Source organism: Aquarana catesbeiana, linkage group LG13, assembly GCF_042186555.1.
Source record: "Aquarana catesbeiana isolate 2022-GZ linkage group LG13, ASM4218655v1, whole genome shotgun sequence".
Taxonomy (NCBI): Eukaryota; Metazoa; Chordata; class Amphibia; order Anura; family Ranidae; genus Aquarana; species Aquarana catesbeiana.
Genome location: NC_133336.1, coordinates 134,559,331 through 134,583,634, shown reverse-complemented (window position 1 = coordinate 134,583,634; position 24,304 = coordinate 134,559,331). Strand labels below are relative to the sequence as shown.

Genomic DNA, 24,304 nt, shown 5'->3' with positions numbered 1-24,304 from the left:
ATAATGACTTAGGTAGTTCAGCCAAATCTTGAGCTTGTTGTGTAGGAAGCTCTCTAAGGGCCTGTTTGAATTGGTCCTTTAGGGATCGGCAGACGCCTATTGCGGCGACTGCGGGCTGGGTTACAGAACCTGCTATGGAAAAAGCAGACTTTAGCAGGGATTCCAACATCTTATTCCTTGGATCTTTAAGCATCTGTGCATTGTCTACAGGACAAGTTATTATTCACATTGGAAATCGCAGTGTCAATTGCGGGTACTTTCCATTTTTTGGAGAATTTCTCCTCCAGAGGTTACAGAATTGAGAACCTCTTAGGAGGGAGAAAATGTTTATTCGGTTTATCCCATTACGAAAAAATAAGTAATGCGTGCGCAGGAAACACATGCTAAGGATGGGAGGATTTTAAGGAACCTAAAGGAAGAGGCCACCATTTCATGAGAGTCTGTTAGAGGCAGCATGAAAGAGGAACGAACCATCTCTGTAAGAGTTTGTATCAGCAATTTTTCAGATTGATACGCTAAAAAAGGTTCATCTACCATTGTTTCCTCAGTAGAAGAATAAATCAGTAAGCTCTTCTTGATTGATTGAATGAGAGTAGAACCTCATCGTGTGCCCACTGTTCCCCTTGTAAAGCTGAAGCGGGGGAAGGAAGACCTAGTACGTTTCCTATCTATATGAGTGAAGGATGTGATTAAAGCCGCTAGTCTTTCTTCCAGACCCTGGAGTGAGGAGGAAAGGGTTTCTTCAGTCACGTATGCAGGTGCTGAGATGTGAGAGGCAGCTGCACTAACAATTTGCTCTAATGGTTCACCCCGATTTGCCATGATTGGTAATTCAGGGGAGGAAAACAGCATGGAAATCCCAATGCATGGGGGTGAAACCTTTACTCTTTTGGCTTTTATGGTGTCTTTTTTGACAGGCATAGACCTAAGTACGAAAACAGAGGCGCTATACACATTGCACTAAAAATTGCTGAAAATAGTCAATACTTTTAAAATTGCTATACAGTTCAGCTTAGTGCTGGAAAAGGGTGTCCTTCCTGAATCAGGAAATGCCAGTTTTGCAACCCATACGCGTCCCACAGTTCGTGTGTCCCCGTGTGCAGGCAGCTTGTTTTCTCCTCATCAGCAGAGGAGAGACTAACACAGCTGTATTTATCTGCTATTAGCCTGCCGTTCCTCAGTGGATGCTTCACGGCACCTGTGTTAGGCCCTGCCCCCTTTCCAGACCCAACATAAGGGGGGGAGGGGCGGCAGAGCCTCCTGCAGTGAGGCACAGACCTGTGTAAAAAATAAGGCCACAGTAACAAACCTTCAGCGGTATAATAATGAGACCCTCAGTCTCCCCCATGGCGGAGGGAGGGGGGGTAATGTAAGGGGGGTAGAGCGCTGCTGCCCCCTTAACCCTCTGGTCCCATCAGGGGAAGAAAAAAAAAAAAAAAAAAAAAAACACACACACATTTTTTGCAGCTTTTCCTACCTTGCAAAAATCTGCTTCCACACGCTGTACAGCCAGGCACGGAACTGAGCAAACAGTGAGACAACAGAGTAAGGTATGTGCATAGACTCCATCTGGTGGAGATTTTAAGGCATGACATTTTTCCTTCAATGAAAGAAAAGTATAGATGTGTTTAATATCCAAGTCTCTCTTTCCTTACCTTGTCCTCGCTGCAAGATTTTGCTGATTTAACAGAAATCCAGCTTTCACCCATCACAGCGGGTTACGTTTAACAAACCCCCGAGGACTGGGTCCGTTAAAAACTGCCTTGGGCCTTGTATAGCACCCTACATCAGGAAGCTTGAGGTAATGTAACAAGACCTAAGCCCTGGGTTCCTGGGGGCCAGCCCTACTAAGAGGCATTACAGGCAAAACCTCATACTTCGGATAGCACTTCTTCACTCGTGACCAACACCTTAGACACTGGCAAAAAAAACTGATGTGCTCCTGGAAGGAGGAGGGGTTATATAGGGGAGAAAACCTCCTTAATTAGGGTTTACCAGTGTCAACACCTGATGGTAGGCTATAGCCCATTAAGTAATTACTTAAGGCTCTGTGTCCCATGATGTACGATAAAGAAACATTTGTGTTTGTGTAAACTTATTGGGAAACCTGAGCCAGGGGCAATGCAAACAACCACCTTGATGAAGTAGTAGGCTCAGATCTGGTGATGGGTTGTTCAGACATTAGCTACATCACATTCCTTAAAATTAAGCCTCTGGGAGGAGTCTAGAAGCACTTTCAAGACCAAAAGACAGTTTACCTAAAAAGTTACCATGTCCCAATTTACATTGGCTAGATTAAAACTAGATTAGCAGCTGTAAGCACTGCAAAAGTTGGCTTTAGGATAATCAGAACTAGTGCCATCAAGACAATAGCCTCAATTCAGTAAGTTATAATGATGCTCATGTGCTGAAACTAAAATAATCAAAATGGCTGAAAATAGTAATGTTATGGCACGTGTTCACTACACGAATTGAGCCCATTGTCTGTTAGTTACAGCAGATTTTAGAAAACAACTTAAGCAGAGAGGTTATTGTGATAGAACTGTGCACAGAGGACATATGTGCTAGATTTAGGTCTATGTTCTGATCCAGAGAAAGAAATATTGTTTGGTGGTTGGATAGCTGTCTGTTCAATTGCATCCAGTGCTTATGGATAGCTTTGTCTTTGCACATTTGTATTAAATCCAACACATGTACATCAAAGTTTACCCTTCTGGAGTTTAATATATAAATAAATACATCAATAAAAAAGCGACACTTTAATGGAATGGAGTTTGCTAAAAGTTTTTCAACTACATATCAAACACATACCTCTGCTATTGGGAACCTCCAATTCCTGAAGTTTCTTAAAATCTCTATCATCTAGGAAAAAAAAATTAAATATAATGAATATTTAGTCGATTACTAAAATCACAAGCAAATAAATTTCTGTTCTCGTCCCCACCCAGGACAGCAATAGACATGGCTCTGCACAATAGACTGGCATCCACCTCAGCTTTCCTTGTATACATTTGTCATTTATAATAGGAGTAAAGGCATTCACCAATGTAAAAATGAAGGCGTTGAGAGAGATACATTCAGAAACGTAACCCTATGAATTTAATCTAATAGAAAGGATTAGAACCGGTAAATTAAAATTAACAAAAATAAGATGTCACTTATTTTACCCATCAGTGCCGGTTCACATAGGGGCGACTTGTCAGGCGACCTAGTCGCCTGACAAGTCGCCTCCCGTTCTGTGCTACGGAACCGTTCTAATAGGAGCGACGCAAGTCGCTCCGACTTAGAAAAAGGTTCCTGTACTACTTTGGGGGCGACTTGCATAGACTTCTATACAGAAGTCGTTTTGCAAGTCGCCTCAGAAGTCGTTTGCAGGTCGCCTCGCTGAGGCGACCTGCAAGTCGTGCCGCCCCTGTGTGAACCGGCACTTAGGAAAAAAACAGTTTTAGGTATACAATTGTAGAACCCTGCTAAATGGAACAATTTTATGATTTGAAAAAATAATCTGCATCTCTATTGTTAAATTATGTTTTATCCCAAGGAAACTATTCAAATATTAGTACATTCAGGAACTTCTGTATTTTGAAGTTCTAATTGGGGATACGAGCTACAGTATATGAAGGAAACACAAGACTGATCACCTGAGTAAGCATACTGTAAACTACACATTAAAGCTGAATTGCAGACAAACCGCTAAATACACAGAGGAAATGCATATAAAGAAGCAGTTTTACAGGCCCTCTCTGGCAGGCCAGGAGAACCTATTTTTCTCTGCTGAAGTTTGGCAACACATACAGGTCTAATCCACACCTCCATCCTATGACTAGGTGGTGAAAGTAGAAAGAGCACACTGATAAGATCACTTCTGTCACTCTGTTCTACCCTCCTATCAGCATGCTCCTGGCAATGCAGCACAACTGATTGGCTGCTTGTAGTGCTTCTACCTACCCCAATGAAAGGATGTCAGGTGGAAGGAGGCTGATAGGAACACCCAATAGGTAAATTTCAGCCCTAAGAAACCAGCAAAAATTTTAACAATTTATGGCCAGCTTAAGTGCCGTATTGTAAGTAGTACTAGTGCGGAGTTTAGTTAATGCTTTGCATGAAAGAGAAGGCATTTTTTTTTTCACACTGGAGGCATTTTTCAGGCGTTTTAGCGCTAAAAATAGTGCCTGTAAAGCAACTGAAAAAAGCCTCATCTGCAATCCCAGTGTGAAAGCCTGAGTGCTTTCACACTGGGGCTCTGCGCTGGCAGGACGTCAAATAAAAGTCCTGCAAGCAGCTTTTTGTATAAACCACTCCTAAGGCGCCCCTGCCCATTGAAGTCAATGGGCAGCGCCGCCAAAGTGCCTGCAAAGTATAGCACCCGAAAAGCGCTGCAAAGACGACGTAAATCGCCGCTAGAACTGACGCCAGGGCGCTGGCAGTGTGAAAGGGCTCTTACTTCACTGTGGTTCCTAACCCCCAATTATCTTTGGCTTCACAGCAATAAACACGTGCGTTAAAATTTGTACATTGTGCACTCACTAGAGAAACGTCCGAACACTAATCAGATCAGACACAGAAATCCATTATGGCTAATTCCCACATTTTTGTTGTCATTACATGAATTCACTGATGTCTAACCCATTTAGATGCACAGTATCCGCAGGACTCCCATGTGTCCAAATAGTTGGACATCAGTAGGTAACGTAATAAAATTGCTACATGTTAAACTGCAAATTAAAAAGAGCAACATACAGCAAAGATCAGGATGACAACTTACTTTACTGAATGTTCCTTCTAACCAAGTAAAAGGAGTGTCCTCATAGAACCAATAGTGAAATATTTTACATTTCACATGAGACATACTTACATTTGTCACAGGATGCCTCATCAGAATGATCGGCACAGTCAGGTGTATCATCACATTCAAGACCTCCGTTAATACAGCAGCCATCAGCACAGCGGAACTGGGTAGGGTAGCAGCGCCCATTGCACACTACGAATAGAGAGACGCCAGGTAAAAATAAAAAGGTGTTCTGAACAATGAGTGAACTTCACAGAAGGTTCAAAGACCGCATGAATTACATGAAGGCTGTTGGAAAGCTTTTGCCAATTAGCGGCTTGCAGCCGCTGGTCAGTGTATCCTGACAGTGGGGAGGATTCCTCCATCCACTTCACTTATGTGGATGGAGGAATCTACTCCTTTTTTTCTAGTCAGCTCTCTGGCTGATCAAAAAAGAAAAAAAAAAAAAAAACACACCATGAGGCATCTATGGTTACAGTTACTCTTTAACCTATAAACAGAAAAGCTACTTTTATCACTTAATTACACTAAGTGGGGGGCTACAAGAACCAGTAGCTGGCTTTCCTGAGAAATGATGGCAAAAGATTAAAGCGATTCTAAAAAGGCAAAATGTTTTTACATTAAGGTAAAAAACCTGGGTGCAGCTCCCCCCCCAAGCCCCCCTTATACTTAGCTGAGCCCCAGTTCAATCCAGCGATGTGCATGAAAACAGCAGCTCTTCCGGGTCTCTCTCTCCACCCTCATCAGCTCCTGCTGCTGTCAACCACAGCCAGTGAGCCAATGAGGAGAGAACGAGGGGCAGGGCCGAGCCACACTGTGTGAATGAACGATGTCCACTCACAGGAGCAAGCCTTCGCTAATTCCCTTCATAGCAAGAGGCTTGCGCTATTGGGGGCACTCGGGCTGCTCTGAGCAAAACCAATAAACTAGGGGAACCTCCCTGTTCCCCTGGTCTTAACAGACACGAGCACACGTGAGTCACTTCTCAATTCAATGTGGTTAATCTATTCTCTTACTCACACCAGACGGGGGGGGGGGGGACACAAATGTGGGGTCATAAAAGACCTGCACCTTTACATACGCAAGCTGCTACTTTGAAGCATGTATGACAAAAACGAGATACATGTAGCAGACTCACGACTCTGACATGCCTTTACAATGCCCTGGGGAGACACCTCTTTCCAACCCATCTATATTCCTGTACAGCTAGATCTGTACATCAATATACCTCTAATATTTCTTGTCCATGCCCTTACCTCTCTCTGGTAGCCTCTCTCAATACCCCTTGGATATTTTCATAACCTTGGGGGCTCTAGCTCTAATGTATTTAAATTGTACATTTGAACTTCTGTAGTCCATTGATTTCACTTGATATGTAGTTAGTCATCACCTCTCATTTTGATCATCCTCATCTGTGTATTCAAAAAGGTGATGTGATGTTGTGGTTTTTATTTTGGTTGCTCTCCTTTAAAAGTGTGCCCCCTTGCATCTTAATTGTCCACTTTATTGCTGCTGCGCTGGCTGGCACTCCCCGCAATGCATAGGACCCTTGGTGCTCTTCCTCGGGCATCCTTTGGGCTCAGTCAATTGCCTTATGCGGACCGTCAGTACCGCCGGTCCGCGCATGTGCACTCTGGTCTTGATGCCATCTGACCTTGATGTACCACCCACCTAGCATGTTGGCAGCCTTGCGACGTCTGATGTCTCGATGTCATTAATGCGCGGTGACGCCGGGCGCAGTTTGTGCTGGGGGATCTTCTGATTCACTAACTCCTGTGCACACCTTAGATACAAGTGATATGGTGATGCCATCACTGAATGGGCTCCCGATCACCTGATATCTTTATATTCCTCAGACTGGTTACACCAATCATATGGATGCATCTCATACACCTTGCTATACACATATATAAACAGTCTGGTTCAGACTGCAGCTAGACAACCTGGAACTTGTGAACGTCTCCCTTGATGACAAGACATACATCATAATGCTGTGCTGCAAGTAGGTGTCACTGCATTTGGTTACTACCACTTAACATCTTTGGCTAGCCACTTTTTCTCTCCTTCTTTGCTATACTTAATGTAACTGTTCACTGATGCTTAGACCTTCAGAATTATGGCTGCTTCATGTTATTCATGCATTTATTGCATGCATATAGTCCATGTACCATTATGTTTTGCTGCTGCTTGCCAGTAAATTAACCAAGAGAGTTGCTACTAGCCTCTGTTTGTCTTTTTGCCAAACAATACATCTTATAAAATCATGTATTTTTTGTGCCAGGTCAATCCTCAGACAGATCATCCTTGTGAGCGCCTGTCTGATTGACGAGCTCCTGAGCACATTTTAAACACAGGTGAGATCATCACTGAATGGGCTCCCAATCACCTGACATCCTCATGTTCCTTGTATTGGTTGTACCAATCACATGGGTGTATCCCATACACCTTGCTACACACATATAAAGCAGTCCGTTACAGACAGACAGGAACCTGTAAATGTCTCCCTTGATGGCAGGACATACATTGTAATGCTGTGCTGCAAGTGTCATTGCATTTGGTTACTATCACTACCATTTTCTAACATCTTTGGCTAGCTGCTCTCTCTCTCTGCCTTCTGGAATATTTTTTATTATACTTATCCCTGCTCAATGTAACTGCTCACCTATGCTGAGAATTTCAGAATGATGGCAGTTTTACTTTATGTACTCATTGCATGCATAAAATCCACGTTACCATCATGTTTTGCTGCTGCTAGCCTGCCAGTAAATTATCTAGAGAGTTGTTTTCATGCTTTTCCGCTGGTCTTTTTTGCGAAGTACAGTTTCTATAATTATGTATATTTTTCATGCCAGGGCTGTCCTCAGATAAATGATCCTTGTGAGCGCCTGTACAGCTACAGTGGTGATATTTAGATCTTTTACATTTTTCTCATCTCGCCTGTCTTCACTTCTTGTGGAGTCTGTTTTTTGGACTTAAAAACTCCACCACCTTACCTCTAGGGGTATTTCCCCTAGAGCTCAGATGCAATGGGACAATTTGGAGAGCTTTAACCTCATGATCCACGTTGTGCATTTTTATCTCTGTCAATGGTAGCACCATGTGAGTATTTTTCAGACGAAAATGCTATTTCCCCAGTTATGTTATGTTTGCTGTTTGTCATGCCTGTCTTTACTTGTGTATATACCATATTTCTGATACTAGATGTCACAGCTTTTTCTGACAGTCCCTTGAAGAACTAATTAAATGTATATTCCGAAACATGTTGGGATTTTCCTTTGCAGTTATGGCCCCTTACTGTGAGATTAATCGTGTGTCAAGGAATTCAGCTTTATATGGATAGTAAATGTGATATTCTTGTCTAACGTCAGACGGTTTTTATCAATAAAATTTGTACTTTTTATTCTTCTTTATGCATCTTTCTGGTTTCCAACCTATGCCTACAAAGTCCCAGGGGGCATCTCCTTTGTTTTTCTTTCTCAAATTAGGGATGTGGCTATAGGTTACAGTCATTGACTATATAGTTGGCTTTCTTTCTTAAATACATTTTCAAAACATTTGCATAGAGCAAGTAAATATAATTAATTAGTTATCCTTAAAAAAAAAAAAAAAAAAAATCAAAACCTTTAGAATCACTTTAAATACTTATTTTACTTGGAGCGAATGGTGGAGTGCAGCGTCAACACAGGAGAGTGTGAGTGTAAATAATCAAAGTTTCAGGATGGAGAAAATCTGGAATTGTTCAGTAAACATTTAAACAGAACTAAAATTAATAAGCAGCGCAATTGTACACCTGTTCAATGCCAGCACAGCAATGCTGTTATATGCTGTATCACAACCTCTTTGCTACTGCAACCCACCTGACAGTCTACCAGAGCATCTCACCATGAACAATCTGCATCTAAAAGCCTCTGTATAAGGGCCTTCAGCAAGTTATTGTAAATATGCACAAAAATCAAAATCAGTATTTTCAGTCTACATGGGAGGAAAAAAAAAAAAAAAAATTTTTACCCGGCTCCAGCCTCCTTCCTTTGCCAGAAAGGTCTGAAAAAGAAGAAAACAAACACAGATAAAAGCAGCTTTACATAAAGATATCCGCCATAAATTAGTGGCATTTCATATTTAAAGGGGTTGTAAACCCTTGTTTTAAAAAAACAAACATCATACTTCCCTCCACTGTGCAGTTAGTTTTGCACAGAGTGGCCTGGTCCTCCTGTTCTGGGGTCCCTCAGCAACACTGGTGGCTCCTCCTTGGCCGCATCCTTGGATTTGATTGACAGTAGCCGGAGCCAACAGCTGCGCTGCTATCAATCTATCCAGTCAAGACAGGAGACACGAGCTAGTGCTGGTGTGACCATTCCCAGCCAGGGAAAGATTGGGGTCAGGTAAGTAAAACAGAAAATAGAATGCATTAAGGTGAAAATACATGAGGGTTTACAACCACTTTAAGCAGTGTCCACCACCATGTCTCTGTGTCCCTCTTTTTTAGTCTGATGTATAAACCTTTATAAAAAATGCAATATTCAACTACCAAAAGTTTAGTACTACACTAAAACGTTAATGGTGGATTTGTCTCTGTATGAATTCTCCATGGACAATGTAATAGGGGATGGGGGAAGGAGAACTGGGGGATTCTGAATGTTTTGTGCTACGACGTTGGAACGTATATCCAGAAGCATTGAACAGCCTAGCTCAGTGTGTAATGTGAAAACAAACACACACTAAAGCCTTGTACACACGATCAGATTTTGGTCAGGGAATTGTGTGATGACAGACTGTTTGCCTAAAATCCGACTGTTGGCCTAAAATCCGACTGTTGGCACGCTCCAGACAATCGTTAGCCAACTTTCTGCCAACAAATGTTGGATTGCCTAGTAAATTTTCGGCGAACGGTCTGTTGTCAGATTTTCCCATTGCGTGTACACAAGTCCGTCACACAAAAGTCCAAAGTACAAAAACACGCATGCTCGGAATCAATTCACACCAAACACGACATTAGCAGAAGGTGCCCAAAGGGTGGCGCTCAAGAGCTGAAATTCCTCGTAGCAAGTCACTACGTTCGTGTTTGTTGGCAGACAACTGTGTGCCGTTAGTATGCAAGACAAAATTCAGGCACACACCCTTCGGACAAGAGTCTGATGCTTTGTTGGCCAACAATCCGATCGTGTGTATGAGGCTTTAGGCCTGGTTCACACTTATGCATTTTGAGCACTTTTTGCACCACAGGACGTGTTCCATAGGAAACCATGTTAAATGGACTGTAGTGCAAATCTGCAACATGCAAAAAAAAAAAACAATAAAAATGCATAGGTGTGAACCAGGTCTTAATTCAGGGTCTGGCAGAAGTATATATTGTCAATGTACACCCATTCATATGGAGACCCATCCTTAACCTTTTAGGGCCAGTTCACACCAGAACGCAGTGTGGGAAACCTGCATTTTGTGCGCGTTTCCTGCACCACGGTTAAAATGCACTGCAGTTGCGATCTGCAGCGGGTGTGAATATCAACTAAGAGACACGCCCAAACGCAGTCCACAAACAGTGTATTTGTCTACACAGGCTCCAGTACAATACGATCCAGTTGCTGTGCGTTTTATAAAAGTAGCTCATGCACTACTTTGGTGCAATCCAGCATGATTTCAGCCCAGTCAAATGAAAGAGCTGAAAAAAAAAAAAAAAATAAAAATCGCACTGCACCTGGATCGCATGTAAATCACACAGCGCGCACCTGTGTGATCCATGGAGTAAACCCACACTTAGAGTGAAGAAAAGGGCTGTGCACCAAACAGAAGAATGTATTGCTACTATGTTTGATCAAAGAGGGGTGAGATCAAAGACGTATGAGACCCAAAACCAAAGAATGTAATATATTTCAGCTCACCAATCATTAGATGTGGTGGCTGCAATTTTTTTTTTCCCCCCTCTGCTTTTACCCAATGATCTGGCTAGTAACATATATTCTGTATTAGAACATCCCCCACTCTGGATGAAGGAGTACAGGGGTCATCTTTGGACAGCAGCATTGTCAGTCTGGGAGAGGTGAGTGTAAGATGCACTAGCTGTTTTAGATAAAAAAAACAAAATTGAAGCCAAACTCCGCCCAACAATTTATAAGCAGTTACAGTAAACAGTGTTTTTCCTTTGGGATAAAGATTTTACATTAAAAAAAGCTGATAGTTGTAAGCACCCCTGCCAGTGTTAATTGGTTTGTCCTATCCCTGTAATGGAAAATTTGTAGGACAGCTTGTCCTTTTGAAAAACCAACAGACTTACTGGCCAGATTACCAGGTGAAAATAAAAAAAAAAAAAAAGCCTAAAAAAAAAAAAAAAAAAAAAAAGGAAAATGAATGCAGCCACCACATCTAAGCAATGGTAAACTGCAATATAATAAAGGATTGCTTTTGTGTTTATTACTGCTTTAAATATGTATATGCAAAGAAGAAGCTGACTGACACCTTTGCAAATGTGGGAAAACGCATACAGAAATGAACTATACACAGTTTTTATCATGCCCGATTGGCTTGTTTATACTGTACTGAATAAAGCAAAAAACCATATTGCTTAGAAAATCTTTCAGCAGTTTATTCAGCTGGACCAGTGGTTCTCAAAAGTGGGGACAACTGGTTGTCCACTAGCCTGCACCAAAAGCAGATTTAGGTCTATCATTCTACAAATTTCTCCAGTTTAAACAACGGCTCCAAGGAGAGGAGTTCTATGCTGGACTTCCTTACAAAACACTTAGTGCTATGGGTAAAAACCCCATAGTGTCAATACGCAGATCGCCATAGTTCGAGGCATTTGTGTGATGGTTAGAGCTCTTAATCTGCTTACTTCTTTCAGGTTGGCAATGTCAAAAAGTACTAAATCCGCCAGATCAGTATGACAGTCAGAAACAAGTATTTTCGGGATGGATTCACGCTGTGCGGACGTGGCTCACAGCAGGGGTCCGGTGGTCCCGGTTCTCCGTTTCAGGGATGAATCAGGCCCGACTTTTCTGCCTGAATTCAGTCCTGAAATTGAGTCAGAAATGCACAGGACCCTTGTGCAATGCGCTCCGTGGGCATCCCAGAGATGTGTGAACAGACTCCATTGAGAGCCAGTCACACTCTCCTGTCATGCGAATTGGATGCGGGGAAACCTGCATTGAAATCGCAGCGGTGTGAATCCAGACTCAGAAATTTAGTAGTGGCAGCCTCCATGCTTCATTACAGATTTCCTTTAAGAGCTCTAAACACCTGGGAACTTTGGGAACCAACCAGTTAGACTTGTATAACCTTAAATATCCTTTACAGTGGATTACTTTACTTGTAAAAATCCCATGCTAAAACAATTTTGATGTACAAATTTATCAGAATACTTTTCAAAAATTCCAATTACTGACAAAATTGTTGAAATTCAGCTCAAGACACCAAGTACCCATTAACTCACCAGACAAATTGACACATGCCTGACTACAATCCTCTTTTTGGACATAGTTGTTCTTGTTTGGTTTGCACCCTCCAAACACAAACTCTTCACATTCATTTACATCTGGGTTGTAGTACCATCTCCGGAAGGACCCACGACATCGACCCACTTTCATAGGAGCTAGACAGTACTCTGCAATCGACATGAAAAATGTATTTATGGTATTGATTTCTTTACAGTAACAGTGAGCCATTTGCATTAGTCTTTATTCCTCAAAGACCCCACAATCTAAATTCAGAGCAACATAGTACTAGGATCAATTCTAGAACAATAAAAGAAAACAGGGCACAAAGCAAAAATACATATCCATTGTAAGGCCGGCCATAGATGGTTCGAACCTCGGCCAGTTCCTTGATTCGAACCATGTATGGGCAGACAATGTACCAAGTTGATTGATCAATCAACTTAAGTACAACCAGCCTGAGGGATTTACTTGCGATTATAGCTAACAGCTGCTTCAGTCACTAGCAGTAATCATTGTCTTCTCACCACATGTTGGCAACAACCCATGCAATTCATACACACGAAGAAACCAAAACAGAGAAGTTCAAAAATGAAGTTATGTGTAAAAAAATTGAATGACACAGGGAAAAAAGTATTGAACATGCTAGCTGAAATGTATTTAATACTTGTACAAAATTCTTTGTTGGTAATAGTTAGTCAGGTTGTAAAAAGACAAATCCATCTAGGGAAAAAAAAAACATACAATCCCATATACACAAGCCTTCATCCACAGTTGATCCAGAGGAAGGCAAAAAACCCCAAAGCATGATCCAATCTGCTACAGCAGGGGAAAAATTCCTTGGATCAACTTTACCTATATATGTTAAGGAAAGAATCCAGGCCTTTTTAAAAGCAATCTACTGAGCTGGCCAGAACCACCTCTGGAGGGAGTCTATTCCACATCTCTTACTGCGAAGAAACCTTTCAGTATTTGAAGATGAAATCTATTTTCCTCTGTGATAACCTTAAAGTGAATAACTAACTTAACACCAAGTTCACTATATGGACCCCTTATGCATTTGTACATGTTGATCATATCCCCACTTAATCTCCTCTTCTCAAGAGAGAATAAATTCAGTTCCTCCAATGTCAGCTTCAAAGTGCCTCCTGTATGGAGAAACTAGTCACTAGTTGCTCAGGTGTGATGTTGGCCCATTCACACAGTCTTCAAATCTTGAAGGTTACGTGGACCTCTATGAACGCTGATCTTTAGTTTATTCCATACATTTTCTATTGGATTCAAGTCAGTCCACCCATTCATCCTTCCTTCAATGAAAAGTTTGCCATAACCGTATGCTGAAAAAACATCCCACACCATGTTGTTCCCACCTCCAAAAGTGGAATTTTGGTCTCATCTGACCAGACTATATTCTCCCAGTATTTCACAGCTTAGTCTAAATGTTGTGAAGCAAAATTTAAAACGAGCTTCAACGTGCTTTTTCTTCAGCAATGGAGTCTTGTATGGTGAGTGTGCATACATGCCACGGCGGTTGAGTGCATTACTTATAGTTTTGTTTGAAACAATTGTACCTGCTAATTCCAGGTCTTTCTGAAGCTCCACAAGCAGTCCTTGGTGCTTGAACAACTTCTGATAATTCTTTTCACTTCTCTGTCAGAAATCTTGCGAGCAGCACCTGGTTGTAGCTGGATTATGGTGAAGTTCCTTCCACCTCCGGATTATGTCCCCAACAGTGCTCGCTGGAACATTCAGAAGTTTAGAAATCCTTCTGTAGCCAATGCTATCAGTAGGTTTTGCAACAATAAAATTGCAAAGGTCTTGAGAGAGCTCTTTGCTTTTACCAATCATGAGAGGTTTGTGTGAAACTTTGGTTCCCCTCCTTTTTATTTATTTATTTATAGAAATGTATTACAATTGTAGCTTTACTTTACTTGAATGCCAGCAGTATTTTTGCTTATTTTGGTGGGAGTATGACATTATTTGGCGTCAGAGGCAGGGGGTGGCACCATTTCCTTATGCTCCGATTTGTGGTCGATACGTATATATATTCTGTTCAATCACTGTTACACTTTATCACATGCCTGGCGAAGGGGTCCTGTGTGGCTCCGAAACGTTGCACTCTCTCTCTTGCGGTGTGATCTTTCTGCAATAAAAACCTTTGAACGACATTTGAGGATAATTGGTGTGCTGGCGCATATGTGCATTTACTTTGGTAATGAGACATTTTTATAGGCCATCAGTTGAGACTGAACCAGCGGATGTTAATTTGCACCGACAAGGGACACTATTGCCTTCTAATTACTGATAGATGTCAGCTGGTGTCTTAGCTTTCCATGCCTTTTTGAACCTCCCTTTTTTCATGTGTGCAATACTTTCCCTGTGTCATTCCAATTTTTTTTTTTGCACAGAACTTAATTTCTGAACGTATCTGTTTTGGTTTCTTTGAATGTATGGATTTACTGATGTGGTGAAAATTTCATGTCAATATATTTACCCAGAAAAATGGTGACATGTTCAATACTTGTTTTACTCTCTGTATATCCACAGAATGTAAATTTGCAGAGACTGAATTTCCTGTGCACAAAACAAACATCAGATTTTCTACAAACACAAGTAGCGAAAGGTAGGAGAGAGAACTCCCTCAGTATCCATGCTGCCAGTTAAGTCTGCACTCCAGCACACACAGCTCACTCTTATTTGTCATGATCAGTAAAAGCTGAACTCACAGTTCATTTATGCATTATCCATGACTAGTGATAACTGAATGTGCTTGGGTTTGATTGGGCGTTTGTCAAACTCATTGTTAATTCTGGAATGTCAGAGTAAAAAGATTCCCCGGCTCCAAGATGCTGCTCCCTGGCCCCAATTCCAGAAATGTTATTTATTCCAGAAATTTCAAATCCTATTAAAGTTAATTGGGGCAAATCTTGACAAATTAATTCTGCCCATTTGCAAGTCTAATAGTCAAGAGATTGTCTAACATGGGACAAGGGGATCTTGAACTGCCATGGAGGGCATGTGTCAATGCAAAAACAGTTTGCGGAATGGTATTTTAGAGAAAGGGCTCTCAGTTTATGCAACTTTAAGGGGTGGCATGTCGGGGGGGGGGGGGGGGGGACACACACTGCATCCTTGGAAGAAACTTTAACCACTTTCTGACCGTATAACTTATATACGGCGGCAAGGTGGCACTGAACACTAAAACACAGGCTAGGAACACAGTTAAGCCTTTGATCACTCCTGATGTTTAAGCCCTTCCCAGCCACTGTCATTAGTACAGTGACAGTGCAAATGTTTCAGCACTGATCCCTGTATTAGTGTTTCTGGTCCCCAAAAGAGTCAACTAGCATGCGACTGCCCACTGCAATATCACAGTCCTGCTATAAGTTGGATTACCACCATTACTAGTAAAAAATAAATAAAAATTAACCAATCAATATACGCTTCTAGGGATTTTTTTTTTAACCAAATATATGTAGCAGAATACATATTATCCTAAATTGATAAAGAAATTAGATTTTTTTTCAATTTTGTTTTTTATTGGATATATTTTATAGCAGAAAGTAAAAAAAAAAATGTTTTTTTTTTCCAAAAATGGTCAGCCTATGTTTACTACACAGTGTAAAGGTTTGTATAAAATTATGCTGCTAAAAATACCTTATTTCAGATTGGGAAAGGCTGTAGCCACTAGATCGGGGGAGGAGAGTGGCCAGAAACTCTGAAATTACATTCAGTGGCATAAGTTTGTACAAACCTTTACACTGTGTAGTGTGTAGTATAGCTTGGCAGAACAGAGGGATTGGCATTAATCTTTCTTTGACTTTACAACCACTTTAAAATATAAAACCTAACTATCACTATACAAATATTTGTATTATTTATGTTTTATTGCAATTTTTTTTCACAGGCTTACACTGCACTAGAGGGAGCTTATTCTGTGAATGAAGGTGCACAAATATTGTATGAAACCATGAAAACATTCTAGTGTGCCATTCACAAAACTATCTCCTAGTGCAATGCTACAAATTATTTACATTACGAAGCCAAAGCATGACATTGCCACACAATATATTGTTTGGGTTTTTAATTTACCGGCCAGTGCAAAGCACCCTCACTGATATTTTGTACATTCCTAAAACATTGACTGCCAATACCACAAGATAAATATAAATTTTTTTGTGAGTTGACTAATGATTTAATTTACATTTTTTGCTCTATTTACCGAAAAATGTCAACATTCGATTTTAATAAATGACTTTTATCCTATGCAATATTTAATTAAAAATGTATATGCAATGTATTAAAAAAAAAAAAAAAAAAAAACACCACAACACACACACCTCGTATTTTTTATTTTTATCCTAAAAAGGGACCCTTGGGTCTATTCACTATGGCTGGATAGTACATAATATGTAACCCGCTGCAATACAATTTAGCACAGTGAATCCAAGAGGGGGGGTACACGTCACACTTTGTAACCCATTACACTGCATTTCACTGTAATGTAGCATAATACATCCCTGTGTATACTATATAGCAGTAACTATCTCTCTGAAATCATTCTGTAAGCTGTCTATGTACAGAAACTCCAAATAGGCACTGGCAATAGGCTTATGGAGAACCCTGACTTTTATAGGGAGGGCCTGGCACATTAGAAAGCCCCAATTATTGGCCCTCATACCACCTGACCCCAACTCAAAAGGCCAGGAATTGCATAATTGGTAACTGGTTGCTATGGTCATGAATGATCCCAACTCTCCCCTACACACGATAACGAGAAGATGTCTCATGTCTCGATGTTACATGTGGTGTCTTTCCTTAATGTCCCAAGTTGCTCAAACAGTTGAAGTAGCATCCAAAATCAATTTTTTTAGTATCTTTAACATGCCTTACTGTATACAGTTTTTACCAAACTGGTTATTAATTTATTGCAATGGAGGGTCTACCAGAATAGGATTTCCTGTTGTAGACCGAAAACGAGAAGGGGAGGAGATATTCTAAATTTCAATAATCACCAGCAGTAGATAAATTAACTTTTTAGTGTAATATGTTGTGAGCAAGACCCGGAAAGCAGGCTTTTAAAAAAGGTAGGAAAAAAAAAAAAAAAAACCCACGGGAAGAAAAATAGCGTCTTCTCTACACTGACCTTCAGTCTGTTCCTTTGTCAACACAGTGACTGTGACCGTGGCTGAACTCTTGTGATCTGCAGTGTCAATGACCACCAACTCAAAGATATATGTTCCAATGTGGAGATTGGAAACTTCAAGAAACGCTGGCTGATCCGGGGTTTGCTAAAAAAGAGAAGATATTTTAATGTAAAAAAGTAACAAAAAAACAAAAACAAACAAAATCTACAAGTATACCAACATTTTGTAATTACTTCTGAAGAACAAAAGATGCACCCAGAATTAGGATCAGAGATCTTTTTCAGTCATGCGTAATACAATGTGCCTATATAAGGTTTTTACACAAGAGTCCCAATTTAACCCAGATTCAAAAGTTTTTACAAATTAATTCAATTGAGAAAATGTGAATCCTGTGTGAAGCCAGCTGTAAATGCTTGCAGCTTCACAGCTGGCTCCCCAATGTGCTGTGCTTGGTGACTGGTCCAGCAGCTTTCTTGGACCTGCGACGTGTGCCAGATGGTTGCAGGGGAAGGAGGGGGAAGCAAACTTGCCATGGCAATCTGACAAGGTACCCGATGTTCCTCTCCTCCTCAAAAATAAAGTGGCAAAAAGGTAGAGGGGGAGGAGGCAGACAAGGGGAACTTCCCCCTTTTGGGTGAAATGCGCTTTAGCATTGCTAGGAAATTTCACTTTACATACATTGAGAGATTGCCCAGGGAGGATACATAAACCAGACACAACTGTTGGACAAACTATTTCCTACCAACATCACTGGGCAGGGTCTCTGGGGTTGCCCTGTGTCATCATTGAGGGCAGAGTCACCAGGTGCCACCTCCCCTATGACAACAGGATGGGTGACCCCATCCCTTTGTTTACTTAGCGGCGGGGGGGAGCGACACAGTCATTCGGCGAGCGTTAAATGACCAGAGCAGTTGTATTTGGTTGGCTCCCCCCGTCTGTAGCAGGTAGTAAATTGTGGTTGATTATGGATTTACATCAGGGGACATTTTTTTTTTTTTTTTTTTTTTTTTTATATATAAAAAGAGTACTCGTCAAAAACTGTCGTTTTTATTTACTTTTGACTTTTTGGTGAATGAGAAGGGGGTACTATTTTGATATAGTCAAAAAGATTCAATCACAATAGTCTGACATATGCCCTCATTAAAGCCATGCTGCTTTGGGTCCAGCAAATTGTGTGTGTGTGTTTAAGTGATCACATTAACTTGACTACAACAGATAGTAATCTCATTGGCCTGCAATTGTAAGCTGCTACCTAGCTACTCTTCTTGTGGATAGGTACAATCCGTGGCGGCCCCTCCACTAGGTGCGCACTGGCACCGCCCACCCCCCCTCCCCATCCATACGTCTGGCCCTCTAATCTACATTTGGGGTGCTGGATGCATGGATTCAAATGGGGGGGGGGGGGAGGGGTATTTTTATAGACTTTTCTATCAACTTACCGGTTTCCTTGTATGCTGATTTTTTTCTCCTTTACTATCAAACTTAACTGTTTAGTGAACCATGTTTTTTCCCCTTCTGTTTACGATTACTAAAATTAACCTGACGCCTGTCAGCTTACTCCAACTTTTTTTTTTTTTTTTTTTTTAAATTCATCAACTTCAGCAAAATTTGTCCTTTTGAGATACAAAAACTTTCCTTTTTAAATATGATTTTTTAATTCTTGTTTTAATATCAGACATTGGTGATCACTAGAACAGATATTTTTCTCCCACCTCAGCATCAAATCAATCCCCATTTGCCAGTGCTTGCTGTAGAATATGATCTCCTTGGGTTGAGCTTTTTGCCAACAGTTTCAGAGAAACCTTATTATTTAGAGCCTCCATTATATCCCTGCTCCGTCTTGTAATTGCAGTTTGAGAATTCCAGTTAGCATGTCAGGCATGTTTAAGTTACCCATAATTAAAATCCCTTTCATTGCCATTTGAGTTCTCATCAAGCAACAAGTTATCAATCTTTAGACTGTCCTAGGGGTCTGTATTCTACACCACTTTTAAAAGGGAAGACCCCTCCTCTGGTTGGAAGGCAAACCCAGAGTGTTTCAAGTAGGTCATTTGTTTATTGAAAAAACGTTAGCATATGATATTTTAACATATGGCAACTTCACCTCCCCTCTTTCCTTTTCCCGAATCCTTGAACCTCGTCTCTGTAAAGTCCAAATTGTTTCTAGACAGAAGAGCTGCAGCTCACAAAACTTGTTGCCTATGACAATCCTTGCCATTTACTGCAGTTTTTATGGTTATTTTCTACCAGAAACTTTAACTGAATTAACTACCCCATCACCAAGTCCTTACAAACACATGCTTTCTCACATTTGTTTTAACCTGCTGGGGACACCTCACCAATTAAATCCCTGCTCCCATTCCTCAGTTGAAATGTCCAAAGAAACAAAAAAAAAAAAAACAAAACAAAAAAAAAACCAAACACCACACATACACACTCCTGAAATCCATTCCAAGAACCTCAGTGCCCTGAAGGGATGCAGACGATCTCTTTTGTAAAGATCAATATCAAACCACCTGCAAGCATCATGACAAACATAACCAAAATGTTGAAATTTGCAATATGAAGGAATTTTCCTTGTGCATTTTGGACAGGTAAGGCCTCTAAAAATGAGTACACCCTAACTTGTGAAGGTCCTTGCCCAAATTCCTAAAATCCTGTACAAAAAACGCACATCATTGGTGGGACAGATCTTTGGTGCCAAAGTGCACAACATCCACATTGCACTCTTCACTTGCTTTCTTGACAAGATTTAACGTGCGCCTTTTATCCCTCCTGACAGTAGCACCAGGTCTTCCTTTGGCACTTCCACATGATTTCCCAAAGAAACCCCTATTGAAACTGAATTACCAAAACAAGAAGAAGTCGTCTTTTAGGAGCCCTATCCACAACATTTGCCTGGTTTGCAACACCAGATACAAAAAAGTTACTTTTGGCAAAGCAATTTCCTTCTCGGGGACATCCTTCCTTCCCATTGCCATTCTCACAGACAGCTGTTTGCAACCTTTGTTTTATCTTCTAGCTCAGAAAGAACACTAATGCCGCGTACACACGAGCTGACTTTCCGGCATACTTGGTCCGGCGGACAATCCGACCGTGTGTAGGCTCTGGCGGACTTTTTCCCAAAAGCCCGCCAGACCTAGATTTGAAAACACGTTTTAAATCTTTCCGTCGGACTCAGTTTCTGGCGGAAAGTCCACTCGTCTGTGTGCTGGTCTGACGGAAAGCCCGCTCGTCTGTATGCTGGTCCAACGGACCAGATACGACGCAAGGGCAGGGTATTGCATTTCGCGCTCGCTGCAATAGGAAAAACAAATTTTCCGATTGCGGCGAGCGTGGGGCATTCCAGGCCCTTAGGTCTGGTATGGATTATAAAGGGAAGCCCCTACGCCGAAAAAACGGCGTGGGGTCCCCCCTAGAATCCATACCAGACCCCGATCCGAGCAAGCAGCCCGGCTGGTCAGGAAAGGCTGTGGGGACGAGCGAGCGCCCCCCCCTCCTGAACCGTACCAGGCCGCATGCCCTCAACATGACTACTGAGACTGACGTTTTAGGGAGCGTGGTCATCACCCGGTGACCACGCCCCCTAAAACGTCACAGTCCCAGCATGCCCAGGGACTGCGACATCATAAGGGGACGGGGTCTCCACCTATATAAGTCACAACGGAGCGCTCAGAGAGCAGTCCAGCCGGAGAGAGTGTCGTGTCAACATCTGGAGAAGAGAAGAGGGAAGAAGACAAGAAGCCCAGAAGTCCGGACCTCCGCTGGCAAAAGAGCGGCCTGAAGACAGCGGATGAGCCGGCTGAAGAACTGGAACACCGGGAGAAGAGGCCGGAGGGAGCGGAGAAGAACCAACCGGACGCCGGGAGAAGAGGAACTAGAGGGACTCCCGAAGCAGGAAGAAGACCCCCGAAGCTGTTTAATAAATTTTAAAAACCTGTGTAGTGTGTTTTATTATTGACGCTTTTTCCCTAGGTGAATGGGTAGGGGTACCATGTACCCCATACTCATTCACATAAGGTGGGGGGCCCCTCTTATTATAGGGGGCTCCCGGATTTCGATAAGCCCCCCGCTCGCAGACCCCGACAACCAACGGCCAGGGTTGTCGGGAAGAGGCCCTTGTCCTTATCAACATGGGGACAAGGTGCTTTGGGGTGGGGAGCCCCCCTCCCCCAAAGCACCCCCCCCATGTTGAGGGCATGCCGCCTGGTACGGTTCGGGGGGGGGGGGGGAGGGGGCGCTTGCTCGTCCCCACCCCCTTTCCTGACCGGCCGGGCTGTGTGCTCGGATCGGGGTCTGGTATGGATTTCAGGGGGGACCCCCACACAGTTTTTTCGGCGTAGGGGCTTCCCTTTATAACCCATACCAGACCTAAGGGCCTGGTATGACCCGCGACGGGGCTCGCAAGGTGTCAATCTCGCCGATAAAAGCGGCAAGATTGACTTCCTTTTCTAGTCCCGTCGTACCCGAGTCACGTTCAAAATGAACGGACTTGTCCATGTGTGGGCAAGTCCGTTCATTCTGAAATCCCGCCGTAACTCCGGCGAAAGTCCGTCGGAAAGATGGCGGATTTAGCCCGCCGGAAAGTCCGGTCGTGTGTGGGCGAGTCCGTCCGTTTTAAAGTCCGGCGCACAAAGTCCGTCGGAAAGTGTGTCGGACCAAGTATGCCAGAAAGTCCGGCGCGGCATAAGGGTTATGCAACATCACACCAAAAGCTACATGTTTATGGTCCACAGTCCTCACTCTTCCAGACCCAACAGTTGTCCACACTGCCCTTCTCCTGCACAGCCTTTGAGGAAGAATTGCCTTTTTGCAAGGCAGCCCAACAGAATAAATTGGCTTAGACAACCTCCTGATCTCAGACAGAAGGGCAGAAACCAAGCAATGTCACCACACAGACAGGCCAAGAACCCAGCTTTCAAATAGTCCACACCAAAAACAAAATGCCAAGTATTGCACTGAACTAAACCAGACATTTTAAAAAGATTTACTCCGAACCAAAAACATGCACTACCAAAGATAGTTGGCTGTCTTCAAACTCCTGCTGTTCAAATTATGGAATTTTGTCCATTGCACTTTTGTTCTGATACGCTCCAAAAAAGCAAACTTCACAGAGTAAAGTGTACAGGGTTGAAACATTTCCTAAATACCACACAGATTAGGCACCAAATAGGATATTAGCTCTCCTCTCAGGCAGCCCATAGAGGATTTGATTCTCTTTCCGTTTCCATGGGTGGAAATACTGCTAATGGCTATAGCCCCCGGCAGGAATCAAAGATAAAAAAAAAAAAAAATTAAATAAATATATATATATTTTTTTTAACAGGCTGGTTGTACCCGAGTGGATGGATGGATTGACTTGTATACAATCAGCCCACTCATAAACGTATCGAATCTTGGCAGTTTTCCTGCTGAACCGGCCCAACTTCTATCCACATATGGTCGGCTTTACATATGCTAATTGATAACACCCAGTACCTCAATATGAACTTAAATGATTTTAGCAAATGGCTGCAATATAACAAAGAGTGAAAAATTTAAGGGGGTCTGAATACTTTATGTCCCCACTGTATATATTTATTTTCCTAAATATTTTTTCTATTACAAAACATTAGAATCTGACTTGGATGTAGATGATCATGTGGTTAGTATCATATGAAGGTTTCACAAACATTCAATTTACATAACGCCTAAGGTAATTATGACTTAACAATATAGAGCATAGTTTAAGAGTGACTTATCTGAATTAAAAAAATGAAGGAGTCATCGATATATTGAAGTTACTACTTATTCAGCATGTACAATTCTACTTGTGTACAAAACCTGTGTACCTATGGTACACTGGGGAAAATTATTTGATCCCCTGCAGATTTTGTAAGTTTGTAAGAAATATAAGGTACATAATTTTGATCATAGATGCATTTTAAATGATAGATACAGAATTCAAAAATCCAGAAAAAACACTCTTGGGGGGGGGGGGGGGGGGGGACTCGAGTTGCAGTTCAGTGAGTAGAATAAGTATTTGATCCCCAAGCAAAACATGACTTAGTACTTGGTGGAGAAGCTTGGTGGTTGGCAAGCACAGAGGTAAGACATTTCTTGTAGTTGGTTACCAGGTTTGCACACAGTTTGTAGGAGGGATTTTGGTCCACTCTTTACAGATCTTCTCTAAATCCTTAGTGCTGGTTCACACGGGGGCGACTTGTCAGGCGACCTAGTCGCCTGACAAGTCGCCTCCCGTTCTGTACAATGGAACCGTTCTAATAAGAGCGACGCAAGTCGCTCCGACTTAGAAAAAGGTTCCTGTACTTCTTTTGGGGCGACATGCATAGACTTTTATACAGAAGTCGTTTTGCAAGTCGCCGTGGATGTCATGTGCAGGTCGCCTCGGTGAGGCGACCTGCAAGTCGTGCCGCCCCTAGTGTGAACCGAGCCTTAAGGTTTCTTGGCAATTCGAGGTTTCAGCTCCCTCCATACATTTTCTATAGGATTGAGGTCTGGAGAATGGCTAGGCCTCCTCATGACCTTAATGTGCTTCTTCTTAAGCCACCCATTTGTTGCCTTGGAGATATGTTTTGGGTCATTGTCATGCTGGAAGACCCATCTTCAGTGTTCTGGCTGAGGGAAGAAGGTTCTCATCCATGATTTTACAATAGATGGCCCCGTCCATTGGCTCCTCAATGCGGCAAAGTCGGCCTGTACCTTTAGCAGAGAAAAAGCACCAAAGCATAATGTTTCCACCTCCGTGCTCGACTGTAGGGATGGTGTTCTTGGGGTCATAGTCAGCATTTTTCTTCCTCCAAACACGGCGAATCAAGTTAAATGCCAAAGAGCTCAATTTTGGTCTCATCTGACCACAGCACTTTATCCCAATCCTTCTCTGAATCATTTAGATGTTCATTGGCAAACTTTAGAGGGGCCCGTACATGTGCCTTCTTGAG

The 24,304-nt window shown here is 42.1% G+C and overlaps 1 protein-coding gene across 1 annotated transcript in view; it reads right to left on the bottom strand.

The window, feature by feature from the left end:
• Window positions 1–24,304, bottom strand: part of SPINT1 (serine peptidase inhibitor, Kunitz type 1) — a 109,797-nt gene that overhangs the window by 32,619 nt on the left and 52,874 nt on the right. Inside the window, exons 3-7 of the mRNA XM_073608902.1 lie at window positions 17,363–17,507; window positions 12,216–12,386; window positions 8,798–8,830; window positions 4,856–4,981; window positions 2,812–2,862 (exon numbers count right to left, since the gene is read on the bottom strand). Of these exons, the coding sequence (XP_073465003.1) occupies window positions 2,812–2,862; window positions 4,856–4,981; window positions 8,798–8,830; window positions 12,216–12,386; window positions 17,363–17,507 (526 nt within the window). The remainder of the gene's footprint in view (window positions 1–2,811; window positions 2,863–4,855; window positions 4,982–8,797; window positions 8,831–12,215; window positions 12,387–17,362; window positions 17,508–24,304) is intronic.